We start from the raw sequence: 18325 nt of genomic DNA on the forward strand, positions 1-18325 counted from the left end.
TGCGAGGTGCACAGGTATACTGCATATTTTCATTCTTATCTACTTATGTAACTTTTATGCTCATCATTAGTAGTGCACAATCCAGGATGAAGCCTGTGAAACTTTGGTACATTATAAGCAAGTAATGTTTTTCAGGCCTATTTCCTACTGCAACTTTCAGTGCAATGTTGCCTTTGGTAACTGTTCATTATGGTCTGTCAGATGTTACCTTTAGGTACTTTATTGTTCATTGCAAAAAGATAGTTGTGTTTGTAAAGGATGGTGATGTTTTGTCCTTATCAGCTAGTTTGTTGTTGAGTGAGCAGAACGAGGCAGGGGCATTGACAGGACTCTTATTGCTCAGTTTGGTCACCCTGTTAAGAAGTGGTTGCATCTTGTTTTCAATTTCACCTTCATTTCAGTCTCTGCTGTATATAAGAATATTACCAGCAAAGGCTGCTACATCTGGCTGGATTGGTATCAGTGTAGTGAACAAAAAATTCAGCCCTAATTCATTATGAAATAATAATCGAATAGCCATTTTTTACAACAACTTTAACCCAGGATAGAAAATATTTTATAAACAGTAACAAGTGCTACCAAGAATCCACGGTTCGAGACAAGATTTCATGAAACATGCTCCTCATTTTTAGCTATGGTTGTGTTATAAAAGTAGCAATCATTCACATTATTTGGTTCCAAGTAACGACCCAAGCACTTGGTGGCAATAAGTGCTGCTGTTTGGTCACCTTTCATTTATTGTGATGTTCAAATTGAGGGACGGCTATTCAAAGCTCTGAGATTTCAGATCTGGTTGTTTAGCCAGATTAAAATTTCTATAAATACACTGATGATATATTCTACGTAACCCAGTTACTTTCAAGAATCCACGGTTCGAGACACGGTTATGTTTTGTTTGATAGCCCAAATTTCAAGATTTCGTTAACTAGCAGATAAAGTGAGTGATAACAGTTATTCTGTAAAGTTGTAAATATTAGCTAAATCTTATACTTAATTATAACATAATAAGCTGTTATTAATTTTTCATCTTTCAATATTAAATTTCATATATCATGCGCGAGTTTCCTTGGTTACTCACATGAACCACACCTTAAGAACACAGAGTCAGATCAAAGGCCTCTATGGTTCAGGCACAGATGCCCATAATGTTGAAATATGCTCCAAAGAAAAGGCAACAAGTCGTCAGTATTTGCCGTCTGAAGCAGTCAGTCCTAACAGAACTGCGAAATTGACGTTCAACTTGCAGCCGAAATTGCGAAGAGTGTTTGGTAACATCTCGTCTCAAGTGCAATACTCTAAGATTCTAGTCTAACACACTAACTAATAGGCTAAATTCAGGTTAACACGAATGTGACTTGATAAACAAAGTAAATAATACAAGTTAACATGAGAAAAATAGAATTCTGAATAAACTTTTAAAATAACAATTAATAATGAAAATTTGATGATGTAGTTAATTACCTGAGCATGTGCACTCGAAGAAGTTGAGGATAAAGATTCTATACTCTCTGCCTCAGTAAGTCCATCTCCACTGCAACTTCGAGTACCTGTTCCTGAGATTACTGAAGCACCTGAACTGCCACTGTAACGTAGCCAAGCATAGGTGCTAGAGCTGGATGATGGAAGAGAACTGGTAATTCCCGGGTGTTCAATGTCAGCATAGTTCCCCATGTCTCCATCGTTAGGCCTACTTGATGCAGACAGTCTTGGGTGAATCGAGCGTTCTCGAGGGGGGAAACCAGAGAGAATTACGTAGTCTGAGTTTGACGTGCCATTAACGACAGAACGGGTTCCATAAACGCGTTCCCGAAGTCCTCCAACAGTCGGTGACATCAAAGAATATTGTTTAGATGACTTTCGACCTAAGGAGCTATATTCACTGTCAGAAAGAGCTGATGAACCAAAAACATGCATTTCATGAGTGTTTGTCTGAGTATTAGCAGACACTTTGATCTTTTCTTTGCGATCGTAGATGCTTTTACTACTTGAAGACGCTGTAGACACATTCCGAGGTAGACTTGATGACTGGACATGATTAATGTCGAGAGATTCCAGGTGATAAATATCGTTGTTTCTAGTTTCTTCGGACTTTTCTTTTCTGGGATTACTGTGTGTTTTAGAACTTCCTGTTTTATTACTGCCGTTTGATGACACGCTTGACGTACTAGATGGTCTTTTACCTACTTCATAACTTGTGCTGCTCCCCACTACAAGTGCTCTAGATCCTTGACCTTTTCGGAGGTCACGCGCTGATTGACCCAACTGATTAACAGAGTCAGAGTTCATTTTACTAAACTTTGGACTAGTACTTCTTCCATTTCGTAAACTCTTTTCAATTCGGAGGTCAAAGTCTTGGTACCTCCCATCTTCTGTCTTCTGTCCCAGGGTTTTGTGTTTAGATTTCTGGCCTTCGACTGGCGCGTGTTTATTACCACTTCCGTTTACAGTACTACTCTTCTTTTCATTGGCAGACGCAGAACAGTTTCTATTGTCTTTATAGCGTGCTTCAGATTCAGTCTTACCCGCACGCGTGTGCTGTTGTTGGAGGTACTTCTTCCACACAGCTGATGACATTTGGTGGAAGGCACTAGATTCTGTCTGCATTGAGCTGTCCGTTTTCTCTATGTTTGCAGACCTGCCACTAGATGATTTTGCAGGTGCAGATACTCCATGAACATATTCATCCCAAACTCTTCTGTTCTTGTTCTCGGTAGAGAGGGAATATTTATTGGCTCCATCTCGCGTTGTTCGTTTCAAACTGCCATACTGATTGGTTTCTGAACTTAGTGAGGATCCCGTCAAGTTATCATCGGTACTTATGTCAGCAATGGCGTCACTAAGACCACTACTGATAGAACTGCTGTCGTCGAGGCTGTGGAAGAAACAATAAATCTTATAAGATGCATGAGGACCTGAACGGGGGACAGAATTATAGCAAAACTTTACGAGATAAGAACTGGGACACTGAAACAGGAAGTAGCAAAGTCTCGTTATTTGGGAGCTGGTTCTCATAAAAAGAAAATGTCACAGGATATAACTAAATGGACATTGAGGTTAATATTAAGAAATAGCATTTCACAAAATGACACCAGGAGGTATGAGGCAGATAATGACGATACTTTATAAGCTGGCAACTGGAAGTGTGCAGTAAGAATTTGTTTGGAATTAAACACAAAGCTATACAACGGGTTATTGTGTTCTGCCCACAACGGATATCGAAACCTGATGTCTAGATATGTGAGTAAGACATATCGTTGTGCCACTGGAAGGCGTAGAATAATGCATAATAAAACGATGGGAGACGTAGAACAGATAATAATATCTTACACGTTGAGAGTTGCAGGTGTAGAATATAAAATAAAATCTTTAAAGGGGAGGACTGAAGGTGAAGAGTACATAATAACACAATTTTACGAAATGAAGAACGGAGGTGTAGAATACATAGTAATAAAATCTTACAAGTTGAGGATTGGAAATTGGATAGATAGTAACATAGTTGTAAAAACTGGAACACGAGAAATGATTTAGAGGTGAACTTTTTTAAAAATTATAATAGTGAAAAGGATAGACGATGTTAAAGAAAATACAATTAAAGTAACACATTGAACCAGTGCTTAAATAGTTCGTTGTTTGATAAATAGTTTGTTTTGAATTTCGCGCAAAGCTACACGAGCGCTATCTGCCCTTAATTTAGTAGCGTAAGACTAGAGGGAACGCAATTAGCCATCACCATCCACCGCCAACTCTTGGGCTAACTAATCTTTTACCAACGAATAGCGGGATTAACCGTAAGATTCTAACGCCCCCTCACCCAGAATGAAAGGGCGAACATGTTTGTTACGACGGGAATGCAAACCCGCGACCCTCAGATTACGATTCGAGTGCCTTAACCACCTGGCCATCCAAACCACATTTGATAAATAAGTTTGGAACAAAACAAATAAGTTTTTAAGAAAAGCTACAGTGTGGGTTATTACCGCTGTACCCATTATGGATGTGAAACATTTAAAATTAAAAGCTGATATATGATGTGACATAAAACCATAAAATGATAAGTTTGCTTGTTCAGCTGAAAGTAATTCGACAGCCATCTGCGCTAACCGTTTCTAATTATAAAGTGATAGACTAGAGGCAAGGCAGCTAGTTAACATTACCCAACATTAACTAAAGAATAGTGGGACTGACCATTACAAATAACGCCTCCACGGCTAAAAGAGCGAACATATTCGGTTACGTGTCTTGGTGGCCCGGCATGGCCAGATTGGCTGGAGCGCTCGACTTTGTAATCTAAACATGCTCGCCCTTTCAGCTGTGGGGCGTTATAATTGCCCAGTTAATCCCACTATTCGTTGATAAAAGAGTATTCCACGAGGTGGCGATGGGTGGTAATGACTAGCTAGCTACCTTCCCTCTATTCTTACACTGCTAAATTAGGGATGGCTAGCGCAGATAGCCCTCGTTTAGCTTTGCGCGAAATTCGAAACAAACAAGCAGTACATGTTTTGATTCTGCAACTCGAAGAATTCGAGTAGAGCGTCCTAAACACCAGCCTATGCCAAGTCGAAAAATTAAAGGAACTGTAGAACGTTGAACAGAATCCACACCTATTAAATCAAGACTTGGTAAAAGTAGTGGAATTAATTTTTTTTTTCTTGTGAGAAAATCTTCAAGAAAAAAAGCATATACTAAAACTCGATAAACGGATGAGAAAGAAAGTTTCTATATTTTCCTGCTAATATTCACAAGTATATGTTTCTAATGAATATCGCAGATGGATTAAGCAGAAAATAATGTTTGTTAGCATTTAAAATGTTATAATTACGAAATTCATGAGTATTGGCACAATGAGTTAAAATAATGCTATAGTGTTTGTTAACTGTTAAAGATTTTCTATTTTTATAGTAATAAATTTTTATGAACTAAATACTTTGTTTGTTTGCTTGTTTTGGAATTTCGCACAAAGCTACTCGAGGGCTATCTGTGCTAGCCGTCCCTAATTTAGCAGTGTAAGACTAGAGGGAAGGCAGCTAGTCATCACCACCCACCGCCAACTCTTGGGCTACTCTTTTACCAACGAATAGTGGGATTGACCGTCACATTATACGCCCCCACGGCTGGGAGGGCGAGCATGTTTTAGCGCGACGCGGGCGCGAACCCGCGACCCTCGGATTACGAGTCGCACGCCTTACGCGCTTGGCAATGCCAGGCCCGAAATAAATACACTTCAATAAATCGAGTGAAAATCGATTTTCCCATTTCTAAGGAAACAAGATCAGTTTCAAGTGAAACACAAATTCAGTTTTAACGACAAGTGGCAAACTTGTAATAGCTCTTAACATTTTTATTTCTCTAAGGCACATGCTTATCTAGTAACTTAATCAAAAACTTCAAATAACAAAGACACTGAGTGCACATTCGTGAATTATAGATTACTTAGGTCAAACTCGGTTGGTATAATATTTGTTTCAATTGCAGCGGTTTGCCTGGGGCTAGTAAAATCGTCTAGGGATAACCATGGTACGTTAGTACAAAACCCCCACACAAGGACAAAATGATTAAACTTACAGTATTTCAACAAAATGAGACTATATTGGAAGAATCACAAACGAAAGAATTGTTAACAATGATGTAAATTACTTTGAAGGATAAACTGGCATTCAACAAAACTGTTACAACTGATAAGTAGAATATTTTGGCTAACTTAATTATCTATATTCCATTACATTTTGTAAAAGATCCAAGGTTAATTACACGCTGTATCCAGCTGTCTTGTCTTGTCGCACAAAAACTTGTCGGGAAGTATGAAATTTGATCACAAGTACTTTGCTTCGAAGTTTGTATCATAACAAAGTAAACAGCATACAGTTTGCAGACAGCTGTTCACAACCAGCTTCTAACAGGTTTTAGCAATAACAATAAATTGCAAGAAGATAAAGCCACGTGAAAATACCACATAATTAACCCATTCACATCGGGTGGGCCAAAATGCATATAGTTACATTCAAAATATTAGTTTATTATCAAAGTTCATGAATAAACTCAGCTTCCGAATGTGGATAATAAAACAAAGATTAGTATTATTTACGTTCTCAATAAAAATATTTTAAAATTACATTCTCAATCTCCCCCTCTATGAAAATTGTGACGTTTATCTGTTTTCCCTCTATTCTAAATTTTTTCTTCCCCTCTGAGAAGTCCGAAATTTAACTAAAATTACTTATTATAATGTTCTCATCCCTCAGGCAAAGCATAATGTTAATAGCCTTTAATCTTATTTAGTTACAGAGCAACAGTTTAGAAAATCAGATCCCTCTTACCACGCTTACCTGTCCCATCCTCTCTTTCAGAACTTTTCAATAATTCTCTCTGACATTTAAGACTATATAATTTATACCCAATAGAAGGCCGAAGTTTTCTTTATCATTTTACTTCCAATCTATTTATCATTTTTTTTAATGTAATCAAGACCATAAAACTTACTAAACGCATTAAGTTAAAAATTCTGTTTTGTCAATGGTAATTTTTCCATTTGAGGTGAAATACAATGAACTGTTCGAGTAATTTACACATTCCATAAACTGACTCAAAGAGTATTTTAAAGTGGTCTTGAAAATTTAATTTATTAAATATGGTGCTCTGAAGTATCTAAATCGCAAATTACACCGTGTACAACGTGCTGCATTATACGTTCACAAAACACACCTATAGATGTGACCAAGAGTCGCTACTACTCCCAAATTTATTCGTGCACTGCTACAGTACATGCTTCACAATGTGTGACACTTGTACGTAATGACTATAACCTAAACATCTCAGTTAAGGTTGCTCTTTTCCGTTACTTAGGACCGGCATGACCAGGTGGGTTAAGGCGTTCGACTCGTAATCCGAGGGTCGCGGGTTCGAATCCCCATCGCATCAAACATGCTCGCCCTTTCAGCCGTGGGAGCGTTATAATGTGACAGTCAATCCCACTATTCGTTGGTAAAAGAGTAGCCCAAGAGTTGGCGGTGGGTGGTGATGACTAGCCGCCTTCCCTCTTGTCTTACACTGCTAAATTAGGGACGGCTAGCGCAGATAGCCCTTGCGTAGCTTTTCGCGAAATTCAGAACAAACAAACAAACAAACACACCGTTACTTAGTATATCAGGTAGTGTATTTTTTACTGTGCCTTAAATGTCATCAATCAAGTTCAATGGCATATATTTTTAATGACTGATCTTATGCCGGATATACGAATACGGTGTTACCTCACGTGTAGCTACTTGAAACCTGTGCAATTGTAATTACAGGTTCATTTTATTACATTTATTCATCGCCCACCAGTGGCACAAACGTACGTATGCGAACTTGTACTGCTTGAAGCCGGCTTTCGATATCAGCGCAGCATTTGTGTAGCTTTGTGCTTAATAACAAATCGCATTTATTCATCTTTATTCCTTTCGAACAAATATAAAGAAAGAATGGAAAACATTAGTTTGAAGACTATGTCTAAACGCAAACAATGAGAAATAACAATAAGAAAGCGCCAAATAGTTAATTTCAACAACACCAAATAAAAATCTTCTTTTTCACAATTAAACAAAAAGCGGTAAATTTACCTCATACACGACGATGAGGAACTTATTCAATGCATCATGTGATTGCTAATACTCTTTAAAGGTAGTATTGAAAACTACGACCTCGAAGCATCTTCGTGTAATATCCTGTACATATTAGGTTCATAATTTTAATTAACACAAGTTCACAAATCTTAGATGTTCTATCTATATAACTGAAAAAATCATGTATGGGAACATTTCTGTATTTTTGCCAAAATGGTATCTTCTCGTTCTAATTAGCAAGATTCGCTTGATGAAGTCCTAAGTAGGTGCAACAACACCCTGAATTGCACAAATACATGCGTAAAAATATTTGAAAGATACCATCATACTGGACTATTTTAAGTAAAAAAGTTCAGGGAGATTGTAACCCCGTACACCTCGCTACGTTTTCACCAAGAGTAGCGAACCCCTTAAAGATCTCTGTCAACGAGTTTGATGGTGTTAATATTTTAAAGAGAAAACAACAAACAATTTTGATGTGTTTTAAGTGATACCTCACAATTTATAAAAGAATGATGTAGTATTGTTTTGGTGTAAGACATTCAAATAAATAAAAACGTCGAAAGATTTTTCCAATCCTTATTATTAATTGTGCAAAGTTAAAGTCGGTGTATCCTGGGGAAATGTGTGTACTGAAAACCAAAAGAAATCTTTTATAATTCTCTTAAATGTTAAGTTTAAAACTGACGATTCTTTCTTTGTAAAATGTGTGTAAACCTACACTAAATACACGATGACATTCAAGAAGACAGTTACACACATAAGACATCGTTACAGTTGGTTTTAGATTTTAAAATCACAGTTTGACTCAACCCTAACTCGTAACTTAAAATATCAGCCCTGACAGTCACGAAAATAAATTTAGTACAATGAGGACAAGCACTTGCTACAATGGCCGCATACATCGTTAACTACAGAAACAGAACGTACATATATGAGCACTTTCGTAATTTTCCCTATATCTTAGCTGTAGAATACAGTAGATGGAACATTAAAATTTTATAAATCATTTATTTACCTTATCGACACTACAGTAAAATGTGACCATCTTACATACTAATCAGTACATCTTACTCACAGTACAATACGATACATGATTATCTTACGCATTTATCTATACATCAGCAGAATGTATCGTGTCACGTAATAACAAGGAGCTTATTACACGGAATTGTTACTCAACTACCAACACTAGTATGTCAGTTATATATAAATATTAACAAGGAGCTTATTACACGGAATTGTTACTCAACTACCAACACTAGTATGTCAGTTATATATAAATATTAACAAGGAGCTTATTACACGGAATTGTTACTCAACTACCAACACTAGTATGTCAGTTATATATAAATATTAACAAGGAGCTTATTACACGGAATTGTTACTCAACTACCAACACTAGTATGTCAGTTGTATATAAATATTAACAAGGAGCTTATTACACGGAATTGTTACTCAACTACCAACACTAGTATGTTAGTTATATATATAACTATTAACAAAGAGTTTATTACACGGAATTGTTACTCAACTAGCAACACTAGTATGTAAGTTACATATAAATATTAACAAGAAGCTTATTACGCTTGCAACACTAGTATGTCAGTTAATATTTATATCATATATTATATATTATATAAAATAAAAAGATGCGTTTTGTTTACATTTTAATGTAAAATACACATATAGCATGTGCATTTGTGTATTTTACATTAAAATGTAAACAAAACGCATCTTTTTTTTTTATTCTTAGCAAAATGCTAGTATTCATGCCATGTAGACGACGGGTATCAAATCAGAATTTTAGTGTTTAAGGTTTTCAGACTCACCGCTGTGGATCAAAACGCATGCACGCTATCTATTTGACAATTCGACTAAGACCTAAAGTCCCGAAATAGTTTCCCTTGGTAAAGAAAAATGCTTCAGAAATCACATAACAACTAACTCTCGATTTACAAAGGAGGCAGTATATACAATATCCCAACCAGACTTATCCTAGTTGTTTACCATTTACAGACAGTATGTACAATATCCCAACTAGACTTATCCAGCTAAGTTATTGAATGTCTCCTTCTTACCTGCTATACCAAGCGTAGTAATCACAATATTTTCCTCTACTCATTTTAGCATTGGTTCAAAAAGAACTGTGCAATAATTTTGTAACTGAGTTACATCTCGTGAACGTGCCGACCATCGCAGTACAAACCGTTGCAGAGCTAACGACTAGTGCTACAATCGCCGCAGTGAGCGCGCGCAGTCGTTTCTCCCACACATGAGGAATAGTAAGTGCTATCGATTGCATTGTTGGGCTATGCCACGAGAGTGTTAGAAATAGGGGTGAGGCTGGGTGAGAAAAGGTGGAGACTAACTGAAGTTTCAGGTTTAACTCACAGATCTCGCATATTCAAAACGGTTGCGTAAAGTCAATCACCCTTCGTTATTTCGCAAAAGACACCAAAGATCTATAATGATAAGTGGTTACGTTGTTTGAAGAATTGATACAAAACATGGCTTTGGATAATTTTTAAAAATCATTTAAATAAGAAGTAATCTGGTGGGAACAGAAAAAACAACAAAACAAAACCAAAAAGAGGCAGATTAAAAAACAGACAAGCTGAAGGTGAGGAGAGATAATAGGGGTGAAAAGGAGTGATTAATAGATAGAAACAAATAGGTCCGTATTAAATAAAACAGGAATGTAACTGAAGAGAAAAAGCAAAATAATTCATGTAAATTTTAAATAATCGTAAATTACGTACATTTTTAACAATCGATTAAGTTTCTCGAAGCCTAACATTTTAATGAGCTGTAAATTTACGGTGTGTAGTTAAGACACCAGTTTGTTTTCAGGTAGATATTACCAATCAACAGTGTAGCTCTTCCCTTTATCTTGATGTTTTCAGGTAGATATTACCAATCAACAGTGTAGCTCTTCCCTTTATCTTGATGTTTTCAGGTAGATATTACAAATCAACAGTGTAGCTCTTCCCTTTATCTTGATGTTTTCAGGTAGATATTACAAATCAACAGTGTAGCTCTTCCCTTTATCTTGATGTTTTCAGGTAGATATTACCAATCAACAGTGTAGCTCTTCCCTTTATCTTTGTCATTATATGTAGCAAGTCAAGCGGCGAAAACATGACATTTCATTAAATTCGACGTCGGCTTATACGTAACATGTTAGTAAGTTGTTAAAATAAACATTCTAATCGTGTTACTCATGGATGTGTTCCGCACTTAACCCTGGAGACTAGGAAGCCATGTGACAAACTCCTTCTTACGGTTTGTTTACAGGCTCTCAACATGCCACAGAATACAGCGGTACCTCAAGCTTCACTTCCACAGTTGCTTTACCCGTTAGACTTTACTCGAGGGTGGATGCTTTCAAATAATGCTCTTATTTGTATGACACTTGAGAAACCATGGAAACATGACTGACAAACACTGTAGTTGACACCGTCTTGTCACTCGAGTGAATATACATCAATATTGATACTGAATACATCCAATTAAACTTAACAAACACGAAGAAAACGTAATTAAATAGAATTCTTAGAACACGTGAGAGAATGAAAGGGAAAATATTTTACAATATATCAGCTCTAAGAACTCTGATGTTTGTCGAAAGGTACACGTCTAACAATAGTAGTACAGGCGCTATATTATCAGATGTTATGAATGTGAAACGAGTACATGGTAATTATTATTTGTTTTATTTAAGTAATAATTATTTATTCTATTTTAACGCTGTTTATTTATTTTTTATTACAAGAATTGTCGAAACAGCAAGCTTGTCTTTCCGTTTCTGGAATGTGTCGTGTTACATTGCAATGTTGTTGGTGTAAAACAATAGCAGTAGCTGGTAGACAGATTCCCACGAAGAATTGAAATAAAATTGCAACCCAGTAAAAACATCTTTTCTTCAAATTGTGAAAAACCACCAGGAAATTATATTTTACTAAAATAATTTCCAAGGTATCTGTTGTCATTATTTGGTAATTTTATGAACATTTATTAGAAGTGCAATATTTTAACTATTACTGTAAATATATCTTGTATCGTGAATAGCCGTTTCAAGTAACACAATTAAAAATGCCTAGGAAAGCACAGATTAATCTAAAACATTGAAAAAATCGGAGAGATGAGTCTTAGCATGTGATGAAAGATCCGAGAGACGACGCATGTGAATAAACTACATCATAACAATTCCCTAAATACCAAGTTAAAATTTTAATCTAGATGACAAAACACGAGGCTGAGCATATTCATGTGCATATATCCTTGAATTAAAGAAATTTCGGACTGATACAACTATATCATAAGCATGGGACTTCGTTTTTGTATTTACATTATAATTTAATCAACGTTTTCGTATTGTTTTGGTCGATTTTCCTTTGTTTCTGAACCGGTAGAGTTAGTTATGTTTTACTCTCTGTTTAACAGGATTTATAATGATAGGGAGAAACCCACCTTGGGTTGTCCGCTTTTCAAAAAGACTATTCGTACTTCTTGACTTCTATGTTTTATGATCATTCATTTTCTTATTAGTAACAACGGCTCATTGACAATAAATTTCGTACTACGGTTCCAGGAACCTCACGAAGTTATTTTGATGGCAGGTTTTGCAGACTAGCTACCTTTCCGTTGGTCAGTAGCTGTAAATTAGAAACGATTATGTGTGAACCCTAGGTGTTTGGGATCAGATGGTTTAGTCTGTGTGCCCATAGTGAACCGTTCTGGTTATCAATAACGCGAAAAAAGACAACTTTTGAAAATTAACAAAATAAAAACGGTTCTGTTTTGCGAAAACATCTAAATATGGTCATTTTGTAAACGAAACTTCATGTTTATTGTCGACACGTGAATATATCCACTTCATCGTTACCTACTATTGTAATGGAATAGTTAAGCATTTCGTTGCGATGCATTAATATACCCGTTTCACTGATAACTATTGTCAGATTGTAAGGGAATGGTTCAACGTTTCGTTATGACAACATTAGCATATCCACACCATCGATAGCTATTATCTGTTTGTAGTTGTTGGGTTCAACGTTTCGTTAAGATACATTTATTTAATCGTCTCAGAGATAACTACTAAAGTTATAGCAGATATAGGGCTTTATACAGAAACGAATCTTTGATAAAGCGATGCCCTATCTCTTTAGACTGAATTGTTTAAGCATTTATTTTATTAGCTTCCAAGTTATTAAAAGGATCAGTTCTTATTACTCGGGTAGCCATTTTTACGTACACTTTACTATTTGTGCACGAAACGATTGAAAGTTGTTAATATACACTAGTTTTACATTTAACTAACTATGAAAAACTGTAATAAGTTCGATCAATGCCCGTCTATACTGTGCATGTTACAATAGAATAAAATTGGTCAGGGTTCTCCATAACATCTCAATATTTGCAGCTGATATAAGAGATAGGCATTTATATTTGACAAGTGATGAAGACATCTTTCTTCGTCTGTCCGTTTACTACCAACCGTCTAGAATGTTCTTTAGGCGGAGCAGCCAAACGCTGCAAACGGCTTCTACAGTGACTGGTTCATAAATTAAAGTGTAAGTTGGAATAAACTAAATATACTGCGGATCTGGCATGATATCACAACTGAAAAACGTCAGATCCTCTGAATAATTCAAATCAAAGTTCCGTTGTGCAATTTCAAATAACTAGCTAGCGAATAATATTTATTTAGCACGCCAGAACAACCTCTTTTTCTGTCGCAATTTCTTTTCAATCAATAGCCTATTTTTTATTATTACTTTTGATCAGGCCTGGAACTCCTTTAGTTATACGGAGGGTTGAGTGCATTATATTGAAATAATTTGAAAATACACAAATCAGCAAGTCACGAGACACTCCACAGTTGGTATAAAGTCAGGGTGGAACGCAATGTATCAAAACTACATTTCGATACTGTTTGGCATTTCGTATGTTATGGGATATTAACAAAAAATAATTCTACTGCCGGAAAGGTTTGTAAAAACCCTTTCCGATGTAAGTTATTAATACATTCAGAGATCATGAAGGACTATTCAAATCATGGATGTAAAGTCTCCAAGACAAGGATGTCCTTATATTTAATGGCATTGAAAAACAAAGAAATATGGAACAATTTAATGTACTAAGTTCATATAGAAAAGACTGAAGAAATGAGTACTTATGCTGTACTATACGAAGCCATGTCATTAGATGCAGTGCTGGTGGTTATGTGCAATTATATTGTTGAAGTGAGTACTGGGAAACTGTCATCCTTGTATAGCAGATGGAATATGGAGCCTTTTGCACTGAAAGCTACACTAGAGGACTACTTCCAATATTCACAGTCGTTAAAAAGAGCATGACTGTACGTTTCGATACGGAATGTAATGACGTGGTCAATCTTCCATATATTTTCTACATAGGAAGCGAGTAGTGTCAAAAACTTTAAGCCTTAAGCATTTTACATTAAAGTTTAGGCAGTTTAATTTCATTAGTAGCGTTTATTAATTCAATAAAAAAATTGTTGAAAGTGACGAACCCACAAACACAGGCTCGACAACAAACTGATCTGTGGAATGTCATTTATTAAAAGAGAAACAAACACAATTCTCAATTCATATTGCAAATTCTGCATGCAAGTTAAAAAATGAAGGACCTTAATTATCAAAGATGTTTTATATTAATATTTAAACACTTATACAAATGTCAATATTCTATATTCTACAGGGTGTTCGGAAAGTCACTGTGCAGTTTTGTAATCATATGTCTATTCAGTCTATTTCAAGCCAGCAACTGATAGCGGTGTTTAGAAACAAAATAAGAAGGATCCAAGCTTGTATTTCAACATTGTTTATAATTATCACTCATATTTACCTCCTGTATTCGATATTGAAACATGTCTGTTAATAAATATATAAGTGCACAGTGACTTTCCGAACACCCTGTATGTTAAAACATGCTGTACAAAATAGTCATGAGAGACTTACTTTGTTTATTGCTAACTACAAAACAATACAATATAATATCTGTGCTCCACAAAGCCATGGGTATCAAACCCTGATTTTTTAACATTATAAATCTTCATACTTATCACTGAGTCACAATAGGCCATCTAAAGCTCATGCTCAGTAAAATAAAGCTTAATCATTTAATTACTCAGGTCTACTTAATACAACTCACATTGATATTCAGGTAATACGGATACAAATGGACGTACACAAGAACTTCACAGATGAATTTCATTTCATTAGATTTATTTATCTTCTCAATTTGGTTTTATCTTTATATTATTCCCTGAATTAGCAATATCTACAGTTCCCATATATAAAAAAAAAGACTGGATTAGTTTATTATTAAAAGTCAAATTTTCTTTTCAGAAAAACAGGTGAGTATAGTGTGTTTTCACAGCAAATATTGACTTGAAATTTTGAATATTTCATGACAAATACTACTTCGTTTAAGAGAAACATAATACATGTAACTTTTTCTCAACTCAAACAAGCTGTTTTTACATATATATTTCTCTAAAAGTGGGTTTTCTTGACATCACTGACTAATACATGTAACTATGTAATCTGAAACTATGATGTAATTTTCTGATGGGAAATAAAGACCTAGTGTTATTGAATACTTGATATTCATTTATGTAAATTATTCAAGTTATGAAAGATATGTGCAAGCAAAACTTGACAGTAAATGGCAGTAAGTTAGCCAAATATAGTTGAATAATAAGATCAGTTTGATATTGGCTACTGATAGAAGTTCAGGGTGGTGAACAAAGTTAAAAATTTGATGGATAATGAAAAGAAGGAAAATGTAGTGACAAAACATGAAGGTAAGGCAACAAACTAATAGAATGTGACAGCTGATCTATAGAAATATAAGTTACTGTTAAAATGAGGAAGATGGCAAGTAGTGATACAGGTCATTGAAGGATGGGAAATGAAAAGAAGTTTGTAGGATTATAGCTAATGACACCATTTCATCAGATGGACTGGATGTGAACTCATGACTGAAGGATGGAAATAATAAGAACTGATTAATTAATAAGACAATTATTGAATGTAAAGTATTTCAATCATTTAAGACAGCAGGTCAAAGGGTGATTGGATGTGAGAAAAAAAAACAAGGCAAAGATTCCAGAAAATAAGGAAGTACTCTTGAGAAGAAGTAGGTCAACAGGATGACAGATAACATTATGTTAACAGACATATGGAATGTTAAAGGTTGTGGTGGTTTGTCTGGTGACAGTATGTCAGTGGGGTGATGACATGTGAATGAGAATGGTTGTCACTGACAATGATGAGAGATAAAAAAACTGTTAAGATAATTAGTAATAATATTAGCATCTAAAAGATTGACAGAAGGTGAAAGGTCAAAAGATCAAAAGAGTATGGGTAATGACTGCAGGTCAACAGAGTGATGGAAAATGAAAGTTAATAATTATTAAGTGAAGAAAAACCAAAAAGATGATGGCTTATAAGCCATAGTTTAACAGTGATAAGATGCAAAATCAGATCAAGTAAATAATATCTGGTGTTAACAATGTCATCACAATGTCAGAAAAATGATGGACAATAAATCTAGAGGACAACAGCATGAAAAAATATACCAATAGTATGATAACCAATCATAATAGATTGTCAAGTGTAGATTATTCAGAACATTAGCAGAGTGGTGCTGTGTGGCAGCAGGAACACAATTAAGCTGTTTGGACAAGTAAAAAAAATATACGCGATGATTTTTAGAATACTTAAAAAACAGTGAAAAATAAGGTATCCATATAAACCAGAAATATAAGAAACAAAATATTGAACTAAAATCTTATTAGAAATATTAACTGTTTATTAATAAAGAAGGAGCAAAAAACATAAAACAATTAGTAAATAAAAACAATATAGAAGTTGAATTGTGTAACAATGATGACCAACATGAAACTGTTTAAATAAATAAAGGTTTAGAACAGTAGTAACAAGGGTAGGAAGCAGTGATATGAATGGCTGGAAAATGCTGGTAGACAAACTATAATGTATAGAGAAAGATACTTACTTTAAAATACTTATGATTTTATGAAGCAAAGCCAAACATAAATGGTCATATATATATAAACAACATTCATAGTTCTAACTATCATAACCAAACAAATATTCAAAGGTGCAGATATTAGGAAACTTACCCCAATTTGTGCAACAGGTGTTGTTGGTGTGACCTAATATTCCTGCATGTCAAGGAGGTAAAAAAAACAAAAACAAAATAAAATGAGAGGAGAAAACAAAAATCAAAACCATCATAAGAAAAAATGCATGCAATTTGTACTCTACCTTGTGCCTTTTTATTACTAGTCTTAAACATTCTATGCAACAATGAACAATTTGTAATTTGAAAGTTAAATCAATGGTTTAATAAAGAGCTACAACAAAAAATATAAAAACAACAACAACATGCTGTAATTATGTCATGTCAATAAAAACACAAAAAAGTGGTTGTCACAAAGCAAACTGAAAAATAACAAATTATTTTGTACACACTAAATGCAATAAAAATGTATTTTACTAGCAAGATGAGGTGTTACTTAATGAAAAATTAATAAAAGCACTAATGATTTTACTACCAGAAATAAAACAACTTATTTGTAGCTCTTATAAATATTAAATAACATATTTTAAATACAATGACAGAGTTAAATTTCAGAAATTAAATCATATTGTGTTTGATACAAGTTTTCAAAACTGATTTAAATGAAGTAGTCTGATTCTGAGATAAGTTATTCAATCATCATAAACAGGAACATCATACTGTTACTAAATATCAAATAATATATTTTTTCTTTGATTATGCTTTTATTTACATTTCACAGACACATTTAAACAACTTATCAGTCTATCCAAAATAAAAAGCATATCAGCAAGTATATCAAATTATGTTTCTAGGAAATAATATTACTTCAAAAACTTAACTTCTTTTTTCTTTATAACTCAACAAAATGATAGAAAAACTTTTAACTTCTTTAATCTGCAAAAGTGTTTTCTTTCTACTAGAGCTTTGTGCTTAACTTTAACAAACAATTCTAATAGATATTCAAGAGATTAACTAGTCTCTTGCAGTTTTATTAACTTGTAATCACAACTTGACAAAAATGACATAATCAAAAATTTCAGTCTAATATTTAAGCCTCATAATAAATTTACTGTAGCTTTGAAGAAATTATTTTTATTCTGATAGCTCTTTATAGTCACCAGTTATTTACAACCTTTTTCTCTTTATTTAATATATATTTACTTCAGATTTAGACAACCGTTTCTTAAGTCATATTTAAAAATGCTAATCAGGGGAAAATATTTAATAAACGTAAAAGTGATTTGAGATGTAATATACTTGACTAATAAGTAAATGAAACCAATCATTACACATTTTTCAATTATTTAAGGCCTGGCATGGCCAAGTGTGTTAAGGCGTTCGACTCGTAATCCGAGGGTCGCGGGTTCAAAACCCAGTCGCACCAAACATGCCCGCCCTATCAGCCATGGGAGGGTTATAATGTTACGGTCAATTCCACTATTCGTTTGTAAAAGAGTAGCCCAAGAATTGGCGGTGGGTGGTGATGACCCTCTAGTTTTACACTGTTAAATTACGGGCGGTTAGCGCAGATAGCCCTCAAGTAGCTTTGCGCGAAATTCAAAACAAACAAACAAACAATTATTTAAGCATTTGAAAAAAAAAACTTC

At 34.6% G+C, this 18325-nt stretch overlaps 1 protein-coding gene and 1 long non-coding RNA gene across 10 annotated transcripts in view; one reads left to right on the forward strand and one right to left on the reverse strand.

The window, feature by feature from the left end:
- Positions 1-18325, reverse strand: part of LOC143232446 (neuron navigator 3-like) — a 260645-nt gene that overhangs the window by 84841 nt on the left and 157479 nt on the right. For 8 of the 9 annotated variants that reach the window (XR_013017532.1, XM_076467906.1, XM_076467908.1 and 5 more), the window contains 2 exons: positions 16777-16818; positions 1462-2872 (listed from right to left, as the gene is read on the reverse strand). Coding sequence is in view for 8 of the 9 variants with exons in the window: in XM_076467906.1 (XP_076324021.1) it covers positions 1462-2872; positions 16777-16818 (1453 nt within the window). In the remaining variant the exon portion in view is untranslated. The remainder of the gene's footprint in view (positions 1-1461; positions 2873-16776; positions 16819-18325) is intronic. The other variant, XM_076467907.1, reaches the window with a different exon arrangement.
- Positions 1-18325, forward strand: part of LOC143232448 (uncharacterized) — a 68989-nt gene that overhangs the window by 32112 nt on the left and 18552 nt on the right. The gene's annotated exons all lie outside the window — the stretch shown is intronic.

The sequence above is a fragment of the Tachypleus tridentatus genome, chromosome 11, assembly GCF_004210375.1.
Source record: "Tachypleus tridentatus isolate NWPU-2018 chromosome 11, ASM421037v1, whole genome shotgun sequence".
NCBI classification, from domain to species: domain Eukaryota; kingdom Metazoa; phylum Arthropoda; class Merostomata; order Xiphosura; family Limulidae; genus Tachypleus; species Tachypleus tridentatus.